Source organism: Sciurus vulgaris (genome assembly GCF_902686455.1).
Source record: "Sciurus vulgaris genome assembly, chromosome: 5".
Classification (NCBI taxonomy): Eukaryota; Metazoa; Chordata; class Mammalia; order Rodentia; family Sciuridae; genus Sciurus; species Sciurus vulgaris.
In genome coordinates this window covers 117172913-117198124 of record NC_136465.1, presented here as the reverse complement: position 1 = coordinate 117198124, position 25212 = coordinate 117172913, and the positions used below count along the sequence as shown (strand labels likewise).

The window sequence follows — 25212 nt, the reverse complement described above, 5'->3', positions numbered from 1 at the left end:
ATGAACTATTAACTTTGATATTAGCATTAAAAATAACCTACACAGTATTCAAATTTACAAAATTATTCTGAAATCATTAATTTTGTCCTTGTAGAAAAACTGTGACTTAAATAGAATTCATATTATAAAGATGCATATAAAGGAATTGTTAATTCCATTCTTATGTATCCTGAATTCATCTTCATAACTACCATTAATTGGTTAGACAGCTTAAATAGATTTTGAACTCCTTATATTAACAAAATCCATGCAATAATAATATGAGGTAGGTACTGATATATTTTCATGTCTACAGGTAAGGTACAGAGAAATAAAGTCTGTTGAAATCCACCTTCTGTGGCAGCATTGTAATTCAAAGTTAAGAAACTTGTCTCCAGAATCCATTCTCCTAATTCTTCTTAATGGTTTATTACTACCATTGCCTCTAAAAAGGAAATCTTTCTGTTCCTTTACCTGATTTCTAGTTGTACTTCAATGTTAAATTTTCCTATCTTGAAAATAAATTTCCTAGTTCTCCAACCTGAGTCAAAATACCTCCCAAGGATAATCACTATTATCACCATATTTTCATATTAAATATTAAATATTCCTCACATGACAATACCTTGCTTAAGACAGGACATAACTTGGTCTCCAATATTGTCATCATGATATATTCTGTGCCTGGCAAAGTTAAAACTTGAATGATATTGAACATGCAGAATGTAAGGAACGTGGAATACTGTGGTGGACAGTATGGGTTTTAGGTTAGGCAGGTTTATGTTCCACTTCAGCTTCTCTCACTTTCTGAATGAGACCTTGATAGAGTTAGTTCCTTATTGTGTAGAGAGCATAAGGAACTCTCTATGAGTCCTCAAACAGGAGAAGGCAGACAAGAACAATAGAATTCTCAACGTTTTCTTGTGAAGATAAATGATGTATGTAGATAAATCATTTGGCACCATTTACAGCAAAGTATTCAATAAATGTAGCCATTATTCTTTTAACTGTAATTTCCAAAATAATCAGTACTAAAGCAGTTGAAAAATAAAAATGGACAGATGGGTTTTTGGGGATAAACCATTTTATGTTGTGGGAAGGAATCAGAAATCTTTTAAAGTTTAAAGAAAATGAAGTAATCTATGGGAAATATGTTTTCCTGAGAAAAAATATGACAAGGAAAAAAATGGACTGATGTGTTATCATGATTCAAGACTGTTTTAAAAATTAAAAATAAACTATGCAACAGTCCCATCAAAAATTAGGAATGCAGATGATTTTATCATAAAGAAGCAAGATTTTGATTTAGGTCATACTTCATGGTCTGGGAAGGTGTGGCTTACTTAAGTAGTGAAAGAGAGCCTCAGTAGTTATAAAATATCATTTTTCAAAAACAGTATATTTCATTTATCTTCTTTAATTTTACCTAAATTATTTTAATTTTCAAGATTCATTCTTATTACACTCTTCCAAACACCATATTTTAGTATTAACATTAAATATTCATTATTCCTCACCTGATAACAACTTCCTTAATATCAGACTTGACTTGTTCTTTGCATATTTATTATCAGCAGAATGCTCTGAGTCTAGAAAATGGTAATTAACCAATACATGCTTATTGTATAGATAAAATATATCTAATGAGCATGCAGAGTCAGAGAAATGTTTAATAAATTTACATCATAAATATCATAAATGTTATAACTATCATAAGCAGTAGTAAATGTATGGCTAAAGACATGGTACCTGAAAAAGAGAGTTCTTCCCAAAGCAGCCAACAAACAATCAATTTGTGACTAATTATTTGCCAAAAGTTCAAGTGTTTTGAAAGTTACTTTTTACCTAGTGTTATTTGGTAGTTTGTCAGATCTGTTAAAGATGAAGCAGTAGAATACAAGGTTTCCCTCTTTTTTTAATTCTAGAAAAGGTAAACATAAAGTTAATTAATTGCTATGTCACCACTACAAGCACTGAAAAATGATGACTTTGAGATAAAATAAAACTCTTCCCCCAAAGGCATGTTAATTATGTTAGTTTCAGATTCTTCCCATACAGAAATATCACCTATTTTTCTGAGCTATATTTAGTAGTTTATTTCTTTAAAACTTATGTAGTTTTCCTTAGGAGAAAATCAAGGTGAATTTTCTAAATGATGCTCTGCCAAAACTGAAATGATAACAGGATCCATATTCTGTAGTGATATAAAGTGAACCTGAAGAATCGAACAGCAGAATAGTTTCTCTCCTGTATTCTTAGGTGTTCATATAGTTTTAAGGAAGGAGAATATGTAAGTAGAGGCCCTAAACCATCTGGAATCTAATAATCCACCAAAATATCAGTCACAGTTATTCTTAAGGGCTTTGGATTTATTATAACAGTGTAACTTTTTCAAATAATTGCAGCATTGAGATTTCTTTCACCTTCTGGGAGATGGACACCTTTGGGAGGGAAGGAAATGTAAGTCAATTATTAAGATGTCTAGGTTCCAGGACCAAGTCAATGAGGACCACAGAGACTCGAAATAAGAGAGAGACAGCATAATAGGACTTAAATGATACAAAGGTTTTACTCTTTCCTTGTGTAAATGCTTTGAGAGGGACCAAAAGGATCTTCCCATTTTAATTTCTACATTGAAAAGAAGCATTTTCAATTTAAAATCATAACTAATTTTTGGTAAACAAACAGAAATAGATATAAAAGAAAATATTATATTTCATAATGTATCGGAAAAATTTTGGTCTTAGTTTTAAGTTACCAGTATGTTTTCTCTAATATCTAAATTATGGAACATTTTTCACATATTTATTGTCCACTTGTATTTATTCTTTTCAGAAGTGCCTGTTTAGTTCATTTGCACACTTACTGTTTAGGTTATCTGTGGTTTTGGTGTTAAGTTTTTGAGTTCTTATATTTTCTGGATATTAATTCCCTTTGGGAAATTATTTTCTCCCATTCTGTCCCTCTTGGAAATTACTTTTTCCCATTCTGTAGGATCTCCCTTTATGCTCTGATTTCCTTTGTAGTGCAGAAGCTTTCTAATTTAAGGCCTCCCATTTGTTAATCTTTGGTATTATTTACTGAGTTTTAAGCATTCTATTGAGGAAATCGTTTCCTGTGCCTATATGTTTGAGTGTCAACACTGAGATTTCTTCTACCAGTTGCAGACTTTCTGGTCTAATTCCTGGCTCTTTGATTCTCAATAGTTGACTTACATGAATAGAGTGAGAGGGGAGAATCTAGTTTCATTTTTCTGCATACATATATTCAGTTTTTCCATGACCTTTTGTTCTGAAAAGGGATGTCTTTTCTCTAGTGTAGTTTTGTACCTCCGTAAAGCATCAAATGACTGTTTCTGTGTGGGTTTGCCTGTGTCTTCTATTCAATTAAATATGTCTCCATGTCTGTTTTTAGGGCAGTGCCACACTATTTTTGTTACTATACCTCTGTACTATAATTTGAAGTCAGGTATTGCAATGCCTCCAAGCATTGCTTCTTTTGCTCAGAATTGCTTTGGTTATATAAATTTTAGAACTGTGTTTTCTAGTTCTAGGAAGAATGCCATTAGTATTTTGATGGAACTGCATTGCATCTGTAGATCAATTTTGGAACATAGTTATTTTAACACTACTAATCTGCCTACTCAAGAATATGAGAGATCTTCTCATCTTCTAATGTCTTCTTCAATTTTGTTCTTAAATTTACTATAATTTTCATTGTAGAGGTCTTTCAACTCCTTGGTTAGATTTCTTCATAAGTATTTTGTTCTATTTTATGTTTTTTCCTGAGGCTATTTTGCATGAAATTATTTTCCTAATCTCTTATTAAACAGAGTCACCATTCATGCGTAATAAAGCTATTGATGTTTATATGTTGATTTTTGTATCCTTCCTCTTTGCTAAGTTTTTTTAATGTGCTCTAGAATTGTTGTCATAGAACTTCTTCAATTTTCTACATATAGGATCGTAACATCTGCAAATAGTAATAATTTGACTTCTTCCTTTCCTTTTTGTCTCACAAATATGTCCTTTCCTTGCCTAATTTCTCAGGCTAGAATTTTAAATATTACATTGAATAGAAGTGGTAAGGGAGGGCCTTCTTATCTTATTGCTGATTTTAGAGTAAATGCTTTCAGTTTTTCCCCATTAAGTATGTTAGCTTTAAGTTTGTTGTATAGAGCCCTTATACATCCCTGAGCCCTTGAGGTAAATTCCTACTATCCCAATTTCTTTCAGTCATTTGTCACAAAGAGATGCTGGATTTTGTCGAAAGAGTTTTCTACACCTATTGAGGTCATCATGTGATTCTTGTCCTTAACCATATTTACATGGTGAATTACATTTACTGATGTGCATATATTCAACCAACCTTGCATACCTGGAATGAGACCCACTTGATCATGTATACAATCTTTTTTAATTTTTTAATGCAACTTGATAGTATTTACTTAAGGATCTTTGCTCATCAAGGATATTGGTCTATAGTTTTGTTTCCTTTATATGTCTTTGGTTTAGGTATCAGGGTAATACCAGTATCAGAGAATAAACTTGAAAGTATTCCACTCATTTCTAAGAAAATTACTTTTAATTCCTTCTCTACTTAGTTCTGCATTTAAAAATCCTAGAGTATTGTCAGCTACTGCAGTCTGACATCCCCTACAATTGCCTTCGAAATGTTATTTTGCATGAAGTTTAATTTCCACAACGTATAACATAAAACTAATATGCACCTTGCATAACATATAAAATCAAGAATCTCAATTTAATCCACTTAGAAAAATAGGACCTAGTGAAATTTAGAACCTTTCCCAGAAACTGATGATTTTTTTCCATTATGAAGAAGAGATCATTTTTTTCTTTGAATATGGGATTATCCACATTGAATGCATCTTTTATAAGTAATATCAGAAGTGTAACTAAGATTGAGTGTCTGCATTAAAAAAAATCCTAAATAAATAATCTAATATTATACCTCAAAAGAGACATGAAGAGAGACACAGTAGAAAGACAGGAAGTATGAAACAAGTAGAAGATAGGAAATAAGATTGGAGCTCAAATGATCCAATATAATAACTTAAACACTAGCCAGAGCAATCAGGCTTGAGAAGGAAATGAAAGGGATAAAAACAGGAAAGAAGTAGTCAAATTTTCTCTGTGCACTGATGACATTTTCCTGTAAGTAGAAGAACCAAAAAACTCTAACATAAGACTTACAGATATTGTGAATGGAGTGGTTTCCTTAGACTGGCAGAATGGATTAAAAAGAAAGACCCAAAAATATGCTGCCTGCAAGAGGCTCATCTCATAGAAAAAAGACATCCACAGACTAAAGGTGAAAGGATGGGAAAAAAACCTACCACACACATGGACCCAGTAAAAAAGCAGGGGCTTCCATCCTTATATCAGATAAAGTGGGACTTCAAGCCAAAGTTAGTCAGAAGTGATAAAGAAGGACATTTCATACTGCTTCGGGGAACCATAAATCAGGAAGACATAATGATAGTAAAAATTATGCCACAAACAATGGTGGCATCCCTGTACATCAAACAAAACCTTCTCAATTTCAGGAATCGCATAGACCACAACACAATAATTCTGGGCAACTTTAACGCACCAGTGTCACCACTAGATAGATCTTCCAAACAAAATCCAACCAAAGAAACCACAGAACTCAATTACACAACCAATAACCTAGACTTAATAGACACCTATAGAATATTCCATCCATCAATGAGCAGATTCACTTTCTTCTCAGCAGCACATGGAACCTTCTCGAAATAGACCATATATTATGCCACAAAGAAGCCCTTAGGAAATGCAAAACAAATAGAGATACTGCCTTGTGTTCTATCAGATCATAATGGACTGAGAGTAGAAATCAATGACAAAGTAAAAAAAAGGAAATTACTCCAATACCTGGAGACTAAATAATATGCTATTGAATGAAACATGGATAACAGAAAACATCAGACAGGAGATAAAAAAAAAATTCTTAGAGGTCAATGAGAATGACAATACAACATATCTAAATCTCTGTGACACTATGAAAGCAGTACTAAGAGGAAAATTCACTGCATGGAGCGCATTCCAGAAAAGAATGAAAAGTCAACAATTAAATGACCTAACATTATAGCTCAAAGCCCTAGAAAAAGAAGAATAGAATAATAACAAAAGTAGTAGAAGACAGGAAATCATTAAAATCAGAGCTGAAATCAATGAAATTGAAACAAAAGAAACTATTCAAAAAATTGACAAAACAAAAAGTTGGTTCATTGAGAAAGTAAACAGAAGATAAACCCTTAGCCACACTAACAAAGAGAAGGAGAGAGAAAACTCAAATTACTAAAATTCGTGATGAAAAAGGAAATATCATGACAGACACCACTGAGATACAGAACATAATGAGAAGCTACTTTGAAAATCTGTATTCCAACAAAATAGAAACTACCAAAGACATTGACAAATTTCTAGAGACACGTGCTCCTCCCAGACTGAACCAGGAGGACATACACATTTAAACAGATGAATATCAGGAATGAAATAGAAGAAGCCATTAAAAACCTACCATCCAAGAAAAGCCCAGGACCAGACGATTCTTAGCCGAGTTCTACAAAACCTTCAAAGAAGAACTCATTCCAATACTTCTCAAAGTATTCAGGAAATAGAAAAGGAGGGTACCCTACCAAACTCATTCAATGAAACTATATCACCCTCATACCCAAACCAGGAAAAGACACATTCAAGGAAAGAAATTTTAGACCAACATCCTTGATGAATATAGATGCAAAGATCCTTAACAAAATAATGGCAAACCATATCCAAAAACATATTAAGAAAATTGTGCACCACGATCAAGTGGGTTTCATCCTGGAATGCAAGGATGGTTTAACATCTGAAAATCAATAAACTTAATCCATCATGTCAATAGACTTAGGGACAAGAATCATATGGTTATTTCAATTGATGCTGAAACAGTGTTCAAAAAAATACAACACCCTTTCATGCTCAAAACACTAGAAAAAATAGGGATAATAGGAACATACCTGAACATTGTAAAGGCTATTTATGCTAAGCCCATGGACAACATCATTCTTAATGGAGAAAAACTGAAACCATTCCCTTTAAAAATGGAACAAGACAGGGATGTCCTCTTTCACCACTTCTATTCAACATTGTCCTCAAAACTCTAGCCAGAGCAATTAGGAAGACCAAAGAAATCAGAGGGATACGAATAGGAAAAGAGGAACTTAAGCTGTCAGTATTTGCAGATGACATGATTCTATATTTAGAGGATCCAAAAACCTCCTCCAGAAACTTCTAGACCTCCTCAATGAATTCAGCAAAATATCAAGCTAAAATCAACACACATAAATCTAAAGCACTTTTATACGCAAGCAACGAAACATCTGAAAGGGAAATGAGGAAAACAACTCCATTTGCAATAGCCTCAAGAAAAATAAAATAAAATACTTGAGCATCAATCTAACCAAAGAGGCAAAAGTTCTCTACAATGAAAACTACAAAACATTGAAGAAAGAAATTGAGGAAGACCTTAGAAGATGGAAAGATCTCCCATGTTCTTGGATAGGCAGAATTAATATTGTCAAAATGGCCTTACTACAAAAGTGCTATACAGATTCAATGCAATTCCAATTAAAATCCCAATGACTACCTCACAGAAATAGAGCAAGCAGTCATGAAATTCATCTGGAAGAATAAGAAAACCCAGAATAGCTAAAGCATCCTTAGCAGAAAGAGCAAGCAGGGGTATTGCAATACCAGAACTTCAACTCTACTACAAAGCAATAGTAACAAAAACGGCATGGTAGATCAGTGGTACAGAATAGAAGACATGGACACAAACCCAAATAAATACAATTTTCTCATACTAGACAAAGGTGCCAAAAAGATGCAATGGAGAAAAGATAGCCTCTTCAACAAATGGTGCTGGGAAAACTGGAAATCCATATGCAACAGAATAAAATTAAACCCCTATCTCTCACCCTGCACAAAAAACAACTCAAAATGGATCAAGGACCTCGGAATCAGACCAGAGACCCTTCATCTTACAGAAGAAAAAGTAGGTCCAAATCTTCACCTTGTTGGCTTAGGATCAGACTTCCTTAACAGGACTCTCATAGCACAAGAAATAAAAGCAAGAATCAACAACTGGGATAGATTCAAACTATTAAAAGCTTTCTCTCAGCAAAGGAAACTATCAGTAATGTGAAGAGAGAGCCTACAGAGTGGGAGAGTATCTTTGCCACTCATACTTCAGATAGAGCACTAATTTCCAGAATATACAAAGAACTCAAAAAACTATACACCAAGAATACAAAATAATCCAATCAACAAATGGGCTAAGGAAATGAAGAGACACTTCACAGAACAAGATCTACAAGCAATCAACAGATATATGAAAAAATGTTCAACATCTCTAATAATAAGAGAAACGCAAATCAAAACTACCCTTAGATTCCATCTCACCCCAATTAGAATGGCGATTATCAAGAACACAAGCAACAATAAGTGTTGGCGAGGATGTGGGGAAAAAGGGTACACTCATACATTGCTGGTGGGGATGCAAATTAGTGCAGTCACTCTGGAAAGCAGTGTGGAGATTCCTTAGAAAGCTTGGAATGGAACCACCATTTGACCCAGCTATCCCACTCCTTGGCCTATACCCAAAGGACTTAAAATCACCACACTACAGAGATACAGCCACATCAATGTTCATAGCTGCTCAATTCACAATAGCCAGATTGTGGAACCAACCTAGACGTCCTTCAATTGATGAATGGATAAAGAAACTGTGGCATATATATACAATGGAATATTACTCTGCCATAAAGAATGATAAAATTATGGCATTTGCAGGCAAATGGATGAAATTGGAGAATATCATGTTAAGTGAGATAAGCCAATCTCAAAAAAACCAAAGTTCGAATGATCTCACTGATAAGCGGATGATGACACATAATGGGGTTGGGGGGGGGCTAGAATGCAGGAAGCAGGGACTGTATAGAGGGGAAAAGAGTGGTGGGATGGGTCAGGGGAAGGACAAAATAACGGAATGAATCAAACATCATTACTCTATGTAAATGTATGATTGCGCAAATGGTATGTTGTTACTCCATGTACAATCAGAAACAACATGTATCCCATTTGTTTACAATAAAAATAAATTTTAAAAAAGAAAAAAATTCATATGGAAAAATAAAGGACCCAGAATAGCCAAAACAATCCTCAGCAGTAAGAACAAGTTTGGAGGCATCACATACCCAACTCAAATTATACTACAGACTATAGTTTTAAAAAAAAAACTTCATAGTATCGACATCAAAACAGACATGAAGAACAATGTAGTAGAATAGAAGACACAGAAAGCTCCACACAGAAATAGTCATTTTGACAAAAGTGCCCAAAACATATGTTGGAGAAAGATATTCTTTTTAACAAATGGTGCTGGGAAAACTGGAGAACAATAAACTTAGATCCCTATCTTTCACCCTGCATAAGAGTCAGCTCGAAGTGGATCAAAGATCTAAAAATTAGATCAGAAACACTACAACTGCTAGAAGAAAAAGTGGGTCCACACTCCAACATATTGGTGCAGGCACCAACTTCCTTAATAATAGCCTTAAAGCTCAATACATAGAACCAAGAATCAATAAGTGGGATGGCATCAAATAAAAACCTCTGCAAAGCAAAGGAAATGATTAAGAGCATGAAGAAAAAACCTACAGAATGGGGAAAAAATCTTTGCCAGCTGCTCCTCTGACAGGGGATTAGTAGTATCAGAATATATAAAGAACTCAAAAACTTAACACCAAAAAAAATAAATAAATAACCCAATCAATAAATGGGCAAAAGAACTAAACAGACATTTCTGAAGAGAAGAAACCCAAATGTCAATAAATAGAATACAAATGTTCACTATCCCTAATAATCAGGCAATGCAAGTCAAAACTACATTGAGATTTCATCTCAGTTCAATAAAATGACAATCATCAAGAAGTCAATAATAAATAATAATGCTGGTGAGAATGTGTGGGGAAAGATACACTCATACATTGTTGGTGGAACTGTAAATTAGTACAACCTCTTTGGAAGGCAGTATGGAGTTTCCTCAAAAGACTAGGAATGGAACTACATAACACCCAGCTATCCCACTCCTTGATATTTATCCATAACAATAAAATCAGCATAGCACATTGATGTTTACAGCAGATCAATTCACGATAGCCAAGTTGTAGAACAAATCCAGGTGCCCATCAACAGACGAATAAATAGAGACAATGCAGCATATGTACACAAGGAAATGTTACTCAGTCATAAAAAATAAATTTGTGATGTTTGTTCATCAATGGATGGAACTGGAGAATAAAAAGCTAAGTGAAATAAGCCAGACTCAGTAAGTTAAAGATCAAATATTTTCTCTCATATGTGGAAGCTAGAGCAATATAAGCAAATAAAAAGAGGGGAGGTTGTTCTCATGAAAATAGAAGTGACATCAGTGGAGTAGAAGAAGGAAATTGAGGGAGAGGGAAAAGAAATGGGATAAGGGAGAAACTGCAGAATAATATTGACCAAATTACGCTACGTTCATATGTGACTATAAGATAATAAATTCCACTTTTATCTGTATTTACAAAGCCCAAATTGAAAAAAAAAAAAAAAAAAAACAATAAAACAATAATTAGGTTGACCAGTATTGTCGAGAAAGGAGAACAGGGGAAGGGAACAGGGAGGGACATCAGAAGTACTAAGGATTCAAATAGAACAAATTATATTCTTTACATGAATGAATACGTTAGAATAAACCCCACTATTAAGTATAGCTGTAATGCACTAATGAAAACATTTTTTAAAGGAGAGAGTTAAGAAAAACAATTTTGTAATACAATCATTCAGTGGTTTCAGTGTCAATTTCCTAGGCAGTATTTAAAAGCATTGGATTACAGTTTTTTTAGGAGAGTCAGCCTTGTCTTAATTTCCCCTCCTAAAAAAAAAATACCAATTTCTTTATTCAACATTTTATTTAAATAGAATTATATTTTTGAACAGTTTTCTGTTTTAAAAGAAATTTTTCAGCTAGTACAGCAATGTCCTGTAAATTGCTTTCCCAACATTCCCCCAATTTCCCATCTTACATTATATTACTGTGAAGTGTTTGTGAAAACCAAGAAAGCAGTCATGCTGTCTACCACTAACTAAACTCCACAATTTCACATTTCAGTAATTTTTTTCTCTAATGTCTATTTTGTGTTCCAGGATACCATTTAGAAGTCTATCTGGTATTAATTTAGTTCTGATCTCTTCAAGGCACTTTTGGATTTTGACAGCTTCTCAGTTGTTTTTTTTTTTTTTTTTTTTTTTTTTTTGGGAGGGTGGGGGTTGTTTTTGATCCTCTTAAAAGCATTGAGGAACATTTGACAGGTATTTTGTATGCAAATACATACAAAATACATTACATACAAATACATACAAAAATCTATTTGTTTTGTATGAGATTTTTCTCATAGATAAAGTGTGTGTAGGTATGGGTTTTGAAAGTCAGAGAGATGAAATCACTCTCTCATGATACCATATCAGTAGATATATTTTACCAACAAGGCTTATGAATGATGATATTAACTTTAATCACCTGGTCTAAAGAGTGTTTTCAAGGTTTTTTCATTATCAAGTTACTCCCCACAACTTCCATACTAGAGTATGAAAGAAATAAATTATAAGCAATTCATCATGTCATCTATACTCAAGTAGGCATATATACTACAATTCCTGTGACCATCATCTGTTGATGGGCATGTAGGTTGGTTCCATGGCTTAGCTATTGTGAATTGTGCTGCTATAAACATTGATGTTAGGCCATACATTTTTTAACATAGTGTGATTCTTTTCTCAGAGTCTTCATTTCATTTTTTAAATTTACGTGCATAACATTTACTCTTCATGCAGTGAAGCTATATGGGATTCAACAAATGCTTAATTTATGTCTCTGCCTTTACAGCACCAAAAAGATTAATTCTAACAACCTGAAAATCTCCAGGGCCTCCTCCAGTCAACACTCAAAATACCTTGAAATACTGATTTATTTTCCTTCATTGTAGATTTTGCCTTTCCAGAATACTATATGAATTCAATCATATTTTCATCTAGCAAAATTCTTAAGTGGCTTATCCATACTGCTATGCAAATTAAAACTTATTCTCTAATTTCTAAATAATATTCCCTTGTATGAATATACCATTCACCTAACAAAAAATCACAATTGTTTCTAATTTGGGGGAATTATGAATAAGGATATTATAAACAGTCATGTACAGTTTTCCATAAGAACATAAGTTTTAATCAGTTTTTTAATATTAGGAACTTGTATGCTGATCTACAGAGTTAGTCTGTGTTTACTTTGTAAGGAGCCAGCAAAGCATCTGCTATAAGATTTTATATCCATGCCATCAATGAGTGAGAGGAACTATTGCTCTGCATCATCACCAGTATTTGATGTTGTCAGGTCTGGGGGGCAGATGTAGCCATTTCAATAACTATACCATTACACTTTGAAGATTTGATATTTTTCTGGTTAGATAGGTCAAGTCAAGGATCTTGCCATCATTAGTAAAGAGGCTTACATGATATCACGCTGCCTATCAGAATTTAAATTAACAGAAAAGGAAAAAAACTGAAAATATTTGAAGTTCACCTATTGCAAAAGTAGCACTCAATAAGGCTGGATGTACATATGCAACTCTTGAACAGTGTTGCTTCTTCATTCTTTGGGATTCCTTGGTTCTTACCCAAATAGAAACCTTTTTCTCTAGCACTTCTACTAATTCAGTGTGTTCCACATATCTTTCCAATATATTCCCCTTCTTACCTTAAGAAAGCGATTTTCATCAAGTAAGCCCATCTGGCATTCATCAATAAAACAAATAAAAAAGGGATACTTGCAGTTAAAGTGCAGAAGTGAAGAAATAGTATTAACTGATTTATTGGGAATATTCATAAAGAGTGAGTAAAACCCAGTTTTTAAATCTAGAATCATATTCAGAATAATACAAAACCACTTTTGTCTTATGGGGAAAAAATAGTAAACATCTTTGATTAAAGAATTTTTTCTAATTATAATACATAAGACTAGAAGCCTATTTTTACAAGACTGTCTTAAATACCAGAATCCTTCTGTTCTACCATTCTCCATCCCACCCTAGTGAGTCCTCCTTTTCTCATCTATCAAAAGAGTTGCATACTTCCTGTGATCACTGGGGTCTTCTGAGAAGTTGATTGAATTTATTGATACATTCTGTTAGTTTGGAAGTAGGCAAACATGCATAAAAATCAGTTGGGTAAAAACTAGGAGTGCACCATCTTTTAAAACATTTCCTCATTTGTACATTTTCTCATCAGCATTAAATTTTACACCGTAACACACAACAAAAAGAAATGATAAAAGCCAACAGTTGACATTTTCTTCAATATCTTTATCATTGATTTTATCATATTTGGAGATATCAAAATATTTCTCAAAAAAAAGTGGAACATCAATGCAAATGTTGGAAAGACAAAAAATCACATATGATTTAAATATCAAATGCCTTACAGAAAAATTGTGAACATATATATGACAATCATCAAGGAAAACTAAATAATTTAATAAGAAACACTGATGAAAATAGTTGAAAGCATCTAATTCAATTTGCTTCAATTTGCACCCTCATAAGAGGATACCCATACTAGAGACTTTCCTTTTGTGATTTTTTTAAGTATTAAGATTTTAGAAGATTGGATACAAAATATTTCTAAACCTCTTTGATATGACAAAGAATCAGTACTAAAATAATAATCCATACTAAAAATAAAAAACAATTAAGTGCAATTAAATATCAATATAATTAGTTGAGTTACTCTATTAAAATCACAATGGCACAGAAAATAATCTTTCACCAAGAACATTATTTAAGGAGAACAGACTGAAAGAAAGTCATTGTGAATACATTTCATAAAAGAATCAAGTGTTGCAACTAATAAAGCATCCTGCTTTGGATTGGTATTTCTGCAAATCACAGAAGTTTATGTATGAATTTAACATTTTACCAAAGCAATTTTTCTCCCACATGCCAATAAACCCAAAGGGAAAAAAATAAAGTTAAATCATCTTTTATCCCACTATCATAAAGATAAAACGAGAGCAAAGAATGTATTTCTATTTATAAAATGACTGCAAATTTTATTGATGTCTAAGATACCCAGATATAACACTGCTGTCTTATAGAAGAATGAATGATGGCTTAATACTACCGCTTCATTAAAAATTAATCACTTGTGCCTGGCGTAGTGGCACATGCCTGTAATTCCAGCAGTTTGGCTTGGGAGGCTGAGGCAGGAGAATGGTGAGTTCAAAGCCAGCATCAGCAAAAGTGAAGTGCTAAGCGATTCAGTGAGACCCTGTCTCAGTGGTTGAGTGCCTGAGAGTTAAATATGTGGTACCCAAATAAATAAATCATTTGTGAGATGGTCAGCTTAAAGAATCCCTGAATGATTCAAACTTGATCCCACATCAAAAGTCCAGGATAAAACAATTGGTGGGTATCTCATGAGGAAACCCCAAGAAAGAATTAGGGTAAAGCTTTCTAGTTCCCCAGGATTTTTCTCAAAGCTTGTTTGACATCCTTGTTTCTTAGAGAGTAGATCAGAGGGTTTAACATGGATGTGACCAGTATGTAAAATACTGAGGACACTTTGCAGAGTTCGGGATTGCTGGGAGGTGTGAGATACACAAAGGAGACAGTCCCATACAGCACACTCACGACCCTCAGGTGGGAGCTGCAGGTGGAGAAGGATTTCTTTTTGCCTTTAGTCGAGGGACTCTTCAAGACTGTGGACACAATGTACACGTAAGAAACTACAATAACAACTATCGTGGGCAAAATAATGAAGACAGCCAAACTCAGAGATACCATCTTATTGACAAAGAGGTTAGAACAGGAGATCTTCTCAACTTGGTAAGAATCACAGTAGAAACGATCAATGACTCGGTAGGCACAAAAAGACCCTGAGAATGTCACACTGACTTGGAGGGTAGAACTGACCCAGCCACAGAAATAGGAACCAGCAACCAGCTGACTGCAAAGGCGTCTTGACATGTGGACACTATAAAGAAGATTGCAGATGGCACTGAAGAGGTCATAGGCCATGGCTGCCAGGACAAACCCCTCTGTTACAATGAAGAGTGCAAAAAGGACCAGCCGCCGCACATCCTCCAAAGGATATGGTTTTTTCCTCAGACAGGAAGATGCCCATGGCTTTAGGAGCAATAACAGTGGAGTAGGAGAGGTCAATGAAAGACAGATTGCCTAGAAAGAAATACATTGGTGTGTTCAACTGGGAGTCAGTCACAATAACTGCCATCATGCTAATGTTCCCCAAAAGGACCATGCCATAGACCAGCAGGAACAGGAGGAAGAGGAGAACGTAGAACTCGGGACGTACCCTGAAGCCTGCAAGAATGAAGTTGGTCACATCTGAGTGGTTGCTGCCTCCCTTGTCACTCATGGCAAGAACCTGCTAAGAAGTGCAAGACAAGGCAAAATATTAAATTTTGTACCTTTACTCTGTTATAAAATGCCCTTTTTTCTTGGAGAAAACATCAAGATTTGGTTTTTCATCTCTTTTATGCCACCCAATTCTCTTAGGTGTGAATTGCTATATCTTCTTTAGGAACTGAATCTGCGGTAGATTGAAATTGCTGGTCAGCCTGTGAGTCCCCAAACTCCTGGCTTTCTAACGTCTGCCTTGGAACCCAGTGCTCTTCCCAGTGCATCTCATGTGCCGTCCACTATTGAAGAACCCTTCCCTTATACCTGTTCAGGTCACAGCTTTATTTATGTGGTATTTAACTTATCTGACAGTTTTGATAAATGTACAAATATTTTCCCATCTTTAACTGGTATTTTAAACTTTATTTTATCCTCAAAAATGCTTCCTTTTGTAATAATAATTTTGTAATTTTTGTTAAATAAATTTCGTAATAAACAAAAATTATGATTACAGAAGGAAGATCAAAATTAAAGGGTGATTTAAAATTCCATGAATAGACAGGAGACATTATTAGAGGTCAGTATAGTATTTGTAATTTCTGAGAATTTTAAATAGATTTAGTTAAGTATTGTGAATTAAAAACCTTAAAAATAATATGCATCTTAATTTCTTGACACAGACAATGTCCCCATGTGCTTTCAGAGGAAGAGCCTATGATTGTTACAAATCTCCGTATAAATTTGTCAAAACAGCTAGGCTGAACATCTGTGCAACTGAAAAAATGGAAATTTTAAAACAGTGTCTGTATTAAATTTTCTGGTTAGGAAAAAGCCATATCAGTTGTGAAAGCTAATTTTATGATCTCTAACATTAAAGATTTCTAAAGGTATTTAAATGGTCATAGTCATTGATTTGAATCTTTCACAATTAAGTACTCTAATTTGTTTGTCTTATAACTTTTTTTTTTTCAACAATGAAATGACATGGTCATTTACTCATTTTATTTAGATCTTAAAAATCTTCATTTAGTTGTCCCTTCCTCCGCAGAGTGGAGAGATTATGTCCAAAGCAGCCAAGAATTTAGAATTACTCCAGACTTCGAAAATGGCAGGGGCACTGTACTTTGGCAGTGGCTCCCATCCTCCCTGTTCGGGTGACCATTCTGCCTTCTCTGTCTTCTCCCCAAACCCTCAACTCCTGCTGCTATCACCGCCTTCTCATCACTTGATTTTTCTCCTTCTCTCTCCTCCCAACACCAGCTTTTCTAAAAAAAATTTAGAAACAGAATTCACAAGAGGGTGTCGAATGGGTAACAACACAATTGTATGATTCTTAGAAATCCTGCCTACCCCACAGCTACCATTCCACATTGAAATCCACCCAAATGGACTAGAATTTGTTTTTGGAAAAGGCAGTGTATGTGTATGAACAATTCCATTCCAATACTATGGTAAAACTGTGACAATAGAACAGGAAAAAATATTATAACTTTTTAGAGAAAGTAAGAAGGCCTTGTCAAGGTGCCAGTCACACCACACAAATGGACATTTGACAATGCTTAACTGTACACTTTCGTTTTATTTCTAGTGCCCATTTTTATGATAAAAGTGACAGCATGTTATCTGAAACTGCACCAGCCAGCATTCAGTGACCAGGAAATTCTTATTTTGAGATCACTAGTTTTTCAAGAATAATGTATATTCATCCAATCATTCATTTAATCAGTAAACACTTGTGGCCTCCCACTGTATACCAATCAGGATAAGAGAACATGCAAGTATTTGCAACAAGTTTATTCTCAAAGTACAGAGGCAGGGCTGGGGATGTAGCTCAGAGGTAGAGCACTCACCCAGCATGCTCAGGGCCAGGGTTCAATCTCCAGAACTGCAAAATAATTTTTTAAATGTAAAAATGCATTGTTTTTTCTTCTTTATCTACCTTCATTTAAAAATAACCAGAATGTAAGTATCTGCCCTCCAATAAAAATGATATTATTTTCTAAAGTGAGTACTGATTTTTTTCTACATAGTTTGTAGAAAACTCATGGATGACTAGCCATTTGACTAAAATAATAAGTTGATGTTATCTCTTACCTGAATATTTCTTCTTTCCTTACAGATTCTGAGTAGTAATTTTGTGATAGTAGATGCAAGGATACAAAAGTTACTGTATTTAATTCTAGAAAGGCAAAAAATGTTGGGTAAGTATAAAAATGTATTTAAAGACAACTTCAAAATTAAGCATTATAAACAAAAATTTAGCACACAATATTAAAATCTAGGCATCATTTTAATCTCAGTTTTAGGCTCTGCTCATAGATTAATAACTCATTCTTTAACAGAGTGGTTCTTTTACATTTTTCTTAGTATTATGTCTTTGCCTGAAAATCCCTTTTAAAATGTGCACCCCTTTCTACAGACAAGAAATTGAAGAGTTGACCTATGAAATCCTCTTCCAGGCCTTTGAACATTTCTTTCTCAAGACAAAAAAGAAAATGCAACTGAACCTTTAAAATCACACTCGGTGGGCATGACTCTCCTGCATTAGGGTATGTTTTATAGGCCTGAAAATGAAAACAATGGAAGCAAAATAGAAATTTAAGTAAGGCAAAAAATAAAATCACCAGTGAATAGAGAGATTCCCTACTGACCTGTTGGAATAGAGCAGGAGAAATCAATGATATTTTTAGTTAGCTCCACCTCAACAATCTCAGGTAATTACAGTATAGACTGGGTGGGGGTGTCCCTCTGGGTGAGGATAGGAATAAGTCAACCGTGAGTGATTAGAACAGAAAACTCCAGGTCCATCCCATGTGGGCCAACCAAGAGGCAGTAAGAAAGGATGATATCTACCCTTATTACTCACTTAAATTAACACAGGGTCTTTTGGGATAGTACTCCTTGATAGAAAAACTTGCTTTAGATTGAGAAAAATATATTTTTCATTCTTCAATTTACACCTGCAACATTCACAATGAATTTATCTTTTGCTTCTTTTACCTGACAGTTTATAGTTCATTTCTCCTCCTTTTTCACAGGGTTGTAACCTCTACTAGATTTCTACTTTGCATATTATACCATAAAATATATTACAGAGATGTTCTTAAGATAGCCAAAATTAAAATTAACATCTACAAAAAAATATTTAAATATAAGACCCTGTTGCCACTGGTGAACTTAATACTGCGGCTCTAGCTACAACTCAAGTTTGAGGATCCAGGTATCAGAATATTGTTTCTCCTTAAAATATAAAAAACAATCAAAGAAGTAATCAGTCAGAGGAAATAAATATGTAGAACTGGAGCTGTTCTTACTCTACAATATACTCTAAATACCCCATGAAGAGGAAATGGGAAAAAAAAATTTAAAAAACAATGAAAATCAGCAAAGGGAGGAACTACACTAAAGAAAAATCCAATCAAAGGAGAAACCAAATCAAGTTAAAATAAAAAATAAACCAAAATGACCGAGAATACAAATCATATCTTAGCAACAATCCTGAATGTTAATGGCCTAAACTCATCAATCAAAAGACAGACTGACAATCAGAAGATATTGGTGTCAATAAAAAGTAGATGGGCGGATTGGATTTTTGAAAAGAACCAACAATATGCTATCTTCAAGACATTCACCTCATAGGAAAAGACATCCACAGATTGAAGGGGAAAGGATGAGAAAAAACATCACTTGCATAGAATGCATAAACAAGCAGGGGATTCCACCCCCATATCAGATAAAGTGGCCTTCAAGCCAAAGTTAGTTACAAGGGATAAGGAAGGACACTTCATATTGCTTAAGGGAATCATATATCAGCAAGACATAACAATCACAAATATTTATTCTGTGAATGATGGAGCATCTATGTAGATCAAACAAACCCTTCTCTATTTCAAGAATCAAAAAGACAACATAATAATACTAGGTGACTAACACATGTCTCTCACCACTGGATAGGTCTTTCAAACAAAAACTAAACAAAGAAATTTTAGAATTCAATAATATAATCAATAATTTAGATCTAACAGACATATAGAATATTTCATCCATCTATGAGCAAATAGACTTTCTTCTCAGCCACATGGTTCCTTCTCTAAAATAGACCATGTTATGCCACAAATCAACTGTCAGCAGATACAAAAAAAATAGAAATGCTATCCTGCATTCTATTCAGATGGTAATGAAATGAAACTAGAAATCAATGATAAAATAAAAACTAGAAGCTACTCCAACACCTGGAGACTAAACAGGATGCTATTGAATGATGAATGGCTAGCAGAAGAAACGAGAGAGAAAATAACAAAATTCTTTGAGGTAAATGAGAACACTGTTACAATATGTTAAAATCTCTGGGACACTAGGAAGGCAATACTAAGAGGAAGGTAGATTGCATTGAGCTCATCCATTAAAAGAATAAAAAGTCAACAAATAAATGACTTAACATTACATTTCAAAGCAGTAGAAAAAGAGCAAAGCAACCACCAAAAGTAGTAGAAGACAGGAAAATATTAAAATCAGAGTTGAAATCAATGAAATTGAAACAAAAGAATTCAAAAGAGTGACAAAACAAAAATAAATAAAATTAATGAATCCTTAACCGCATTAATGAGACAAGGAGAAAGAAAATTCAAATCAATAAATTTGTGATGAAAAAGGAAATGTCACAATGGACACTACTAAAATACAGAAAATAATTAGAAACTATTTTGAAAATTTATACTCTAAAAAATAGAAAATCTAGAAGACATTGAAAAATTTCTAGAAACATATGATCTACCCAAACTGAATTGGGAGGACATGTACAATTTAAACAGATCAATTTCAAGCAATGAAATATAAGACACTATAAAATAAAAACTAGAAAAGTGCAGAACCAGACATATTCTCAACCAAGTTCTCCAAGACCTTCAAAGAAGAATTAAGACCAATATTCCTCAAATTATTCCATGAAATAGAAAATGAGGGTACCCTTCCAAACTCATTCTACAAAGTTAGTATCATCCTTTAACACCAAAACCAGAAAAGACACATCAAGGAAAGAAAACTGCAGACCAATATCCCTCATGAACATAAATGCAAAAATTCATAATAAAATTCTGGCAAATCCACATACAAAAATATATTAAAAGGATGGTGTGCCATAATCAAGTAGGGTTCATCAAGTAGGGATGCAAGGTTGGTTCAATATATGGAAATCAATAAATATAATTCATCACATCGATAGACTTAAAGGTAAGAATCAAACAATGATCTCATTAGATGCAGAAAAAGCATTTGACAAAACACAGCAACTCTTTATGTTCAAAACACTGGAAAAACTAGGGATAGTAGGGGAACATACCTCAACACTGTAAAAGCTATTTTCAATAAGCCTAATGCCAACATCATTCTAAATGGAGAAAAATGAAAGCTTTCTCTCTAAAAACTGGAACAAGACAGAGATGCCCTTTTCACCACTTCTTTTCAACATAGTACTTGAAACTCTAGCCAGAGCAATCAGACAGATGAAAGAAATGGGACATGAATAGGAAAAGAAGAACTCAAACTATCACTATTTGCTGATGACATGATTATATATTTACAGGATCCAAAAATTCCACCAGAAAACTTCTGGAGCTAATAAATGAATTCAGCAAAGTAGCAGGATATAAAATCAACACCCATAAATCAAATGCATTTCTATACATAAGTGATGAATAATGTGAAATAGAAATTGGGAAAACGATCCATTTGCAATAACCTCAAAAAAATAAAGTATTTTGGAATCAATCTAACAAAAGAGGTAGGTAAAAGACCTCTACAATGAAAACTACAGAAAACTAAAGAAAGACATTGAAGAAGACTTCAGAAGATAGAAAACCTCCCATACTCTTGGATAGACAGAATTAATATTGTCAAAATGGCCGTACTCCCAAAAGTGTTACACAGATTTAACGCAATTCCTATTACAATCCCAACATCATTTTTCATAGAACTAGAAAATGCAATCATGAAGTTCACTTGTAAGAATAACAGACCCAGAATACCCAAAGCAATCACTGTTAAGAAAAGTGAAGCAGGGGGCATCACAATACCAGACCTTAAATTGTACTACAGAGTTGTAGTTACAATACCTGCATCATATTGGCACCAAAAAAGACATGTTGACCAATGATAAAGAATAGAAAATAGACAAACCCACATAAATATAGTTATCTCATACTAGACAAAGATGCCAAAAACATATTGGAGAAAAGATAACCTCTTCAACAAATGGTGCTGGGAAAACTGGAAATTCATGTAGCAACATGAAATTAAACCCCTATCTCTCACCTGCATGAAACTCAACTCAAAGTGGATCAAAGATCTAGAAATTATATCAGACACCCTGTGCTGATTTTAGATCTTTTGAATATATACCAAGGAGGGGAATAACTGGAATATATGCTGCTTTCCAAATTTGTACTACTTTGTAGTACCACCCACAATGTATGAGTGTAACTTCTTACCCACATTCGCACCAGTATTTATCATTATTTGCATTTTGATCATTGCCAATCTAACTGGAGTGAGATATAATGGGGATTTTTGTTTTTTTGGTTGGTATTTTTGTTTGTTTGCATTTGTTTGTTTGGCACCCCAGGGCCCAGGGTGCTTTACCACTGAGCAACATCCACAGCCTTTTTTATTTTTATTTTGAGACAGGGTCTCAGTAAGTTTCTTAGGGCCTCTCTATATTGATGAGGCTGGCTTTGAACTCAGGATTCTCCTGCCTCAGCCTCCCAAGCCTCTGGGATTATAGGTGTGCACTGGTTTCAGTATAGTTAGGATTTGCATTTCCCTGATTACTAGAAATGATGAATACGTTTTTATGTATTTGCTGGTCTTTTATATTTCTTTTCAGAAATGTCTGTTTAGTTCTTTTGGTCATTTATTTAAAGGACTGTTTGGGTTTGTTTTTGAGTTCTTTATATATTCTGGATATTAAACCCCTGTCATAGGCATATCTGGCAAAGATTTTCTTGTTCTGCAGGCTTTTTCTCCAAGCTATTAATCATGTCCTTTGCTATGTAGAAGCTTTTTGAATTTGATGCCATTTACTTCTTGACTTATTGACTTGGTTTTATTTCTTGAACTTTAGTTATCTAAAATTAAAGAAGTCAGTGCCTCCACCAATATATTGGAATGTTGAGCTTACCTTTTTTTTCTAACAGTTGCAGGTTTTCTAGTCTAATTTCTATGTTTTCGATCCACTTTGAGTTGAATATTTTTTGCATGGTGAAAAGATAGGGTTCTCATTTCACCTTCCTATGGATATCTAATTTTCCCAAAACCATTAGTTTAAAAGGTTATCTTTCCTCCAAAATATGTTTCGGGGACCTTTGTGGAATATCAGTTGACTCTCTGTATGGGCTTGTCTGTGTCTTCTTGTAGGGAACATTCCTCAAGCTTATCTGACAGTAGTCACTGACACCATGGTCTAAGTAAGCCAAACAGTCTGGACAGAGAAACTGAGGTCATGGAAAAGACTCGCCATGGAATGAAGGTCTTTGCAGTTGTTGAGGCTGAGTTAGGAGCTGAGAGGAGGCCTCGCTCTGTCAAGCATCCCAGCAAGCTGTGATGTGAGCTCGCCTGTGTGCTGCCTCACGCTGCGTGCAGTTTACCATTCCCCCAGCGCTTTGTCTCAGACCTGTCGCTGGGCAGAATTACTTAGGCATGCTTGGTTTGTTTACACTACCTTGATGTATAGTTCACCTATAGGCTGATTCTGTTATGCTTTAATAAGTGTGTTAACCTGATTGGATAATGTGCCCATATGTCTTGTACAATGCTAAGTAAAATTAGATCTGTGCCTTCAGAGCCCGGTCTCCGATATCTGAATGAACTGGGTAGACATCGTTGTCCTCACCCTCAGTGGGACCACTAGCCACCAAACATCTACATCTTCTATTCCATTTGTCTTCAAGTCTGTTTTGAGGCCAGTAATAGGCTATCTTTTTCCTTTAGTTCTGTAGTATAATTTAATAACAGGAATTGTGATACCTCCAGCATCACTCTTCTGATTCAGTATTCCTTCGTTGGCTATTCTACACCTTTTATTCTTCCAAATGAATTTTGGGATTGTTTTTTCTAGTCCTGTTAAGAATGCCATTAATATTTTGATGGGGATTGCATTGAATCTGTATAAAACTTTTAGTCATATGGCCATTTTGACAATATTAATTCTGCCTGTCCAAGAACAGGGGAGAATTTTCCTTTTCTAAGGACTTCTTCAGTTTCTTTCTTCATTATTCTGTACTTTTCCATGCAGAAGTCTTTCACTTCCTTGCTTAGACTAATCCCTAAGGATTTTTATTTATTGTGAATGGGATAGTTTTCCTGAATTTTTTCTCATCAGATTTATTATTGGAGTGTAAGAAAGGTTTAGAATTTCTTATCAGAAAGTCTAGGTGTGAGGAACTTTCTCAACTTTTGTTAATCTTGGAAAGACTTTATTTTCCTTTACTTTTTGAATGAGAGTTTTGTAACACACACTATTCTCCCCCCCACCTTTGGTATGGGGACTGAACCCAAGAGTGCTTAACCACTAAACCATATCCCTAGCTCTTTTTACTTTTTATTTTGAGACAAGGTCTCACTAGTTTACTGAGGCTGGCCTTGAACTTGTGATCCTCCTTCCTTAGCCTCTTGAGTTGCTGTAATTACTGGCATTCACCATGGTGCCAGGTCAAACATACTATTTTTTAATTGATGTCTTTTTTTTCAACACTTTAGATATATTATTCTTACTTACTTTTGGTCTGTAATGTGTCTGCTGAGAAATTCACTAACAATCTTATGAAGGTGCCCTAATATGTGCTGAATTGATTTTTTTAACTTATGTTGTACTTTTAATTTATTCTGAAATTGACATACATACCATGTCCATTTGACTGATTCTACGTTGCTATGTTCTGGTGCTTAACATAGAACCTGACTCATAGAAAGACTCTATGAACATTTGCTGAGAAAAAGCAAAAAGGTTAACACTACTTTTGAGTTTACATTCTATTGATGCTTTAAATTCTTAATGTATTTGACTTTTGAAAATTTGATTATATGTGTCTCAATGTATATTGCTTTGAAATCATTCTTTTTGTTCACTGGAATTCTTGAATTAGATATTCATTTTCCTCCCCAGAATTGAGAAGCTTCCTGCCATTATTTGTTTAAATAAACCAGTTTCTCCTATACTACTGTCCCTCTTGAACTCCACAATGCACATATTCTTCTCCTCGATGAAGTTTGATGAGTATTTTAGGAAGTTTTCTCCTTTGGTTCTTATGATTACATAATTTCAAATGATTTATCTCAAAGTTTGCTAAAACTTTCTTCTACCCAACAGACTCTCTGTTGAATTCCTATAGTGATTCTTTTCATTTCAGTTCATTTATTCTCCAGTTCCAAAATTTCTGTTTTGCTCTCTCTTTGTATTTGTCAACTCTATGTTAATATTTTTGTGCTAGTTTCAGGAGACTTATTTTGTTCCAATGATTAGGTCTTGTTTTTCTGTCTCCTTGCGTGTCTCATAATTTTGTCTTGAAACACATGCACCTCTCCCAGTCTTTACAGACTGATTTTTTCTGAGAAAGACCCTCACTAATCAACTGAACTATCGATTATAAGTACAGATTTAGGGGAAATATGACTTCTCTAAACCTGTGCATGCACTTTGTCAG

At 34.2% G+C, this 25212-nt stretch overlaps 1 protein-coding gene across 1 annotated transcript; it reads right to left on the bottom strand.

Annotated features, from left to right (window-relative positions):
- Window positions 1-14611: 14611 nt before the first annotated feature.
- LOC306661087 (olfactory receptor 9K2-like) lies at window positions 14612-15533 on the bottom strand (the record flags this gene model as incomplete). The annotated part of the gene is given in 2 exon segments (XM_079139896.1): window positions 14612-15227; window positions 15229-15533. Coding segments are annotated over 2 exon segments (921 nt in total).
- Window positions 15534-25212: the final 9679 nt, after the last annotated feature.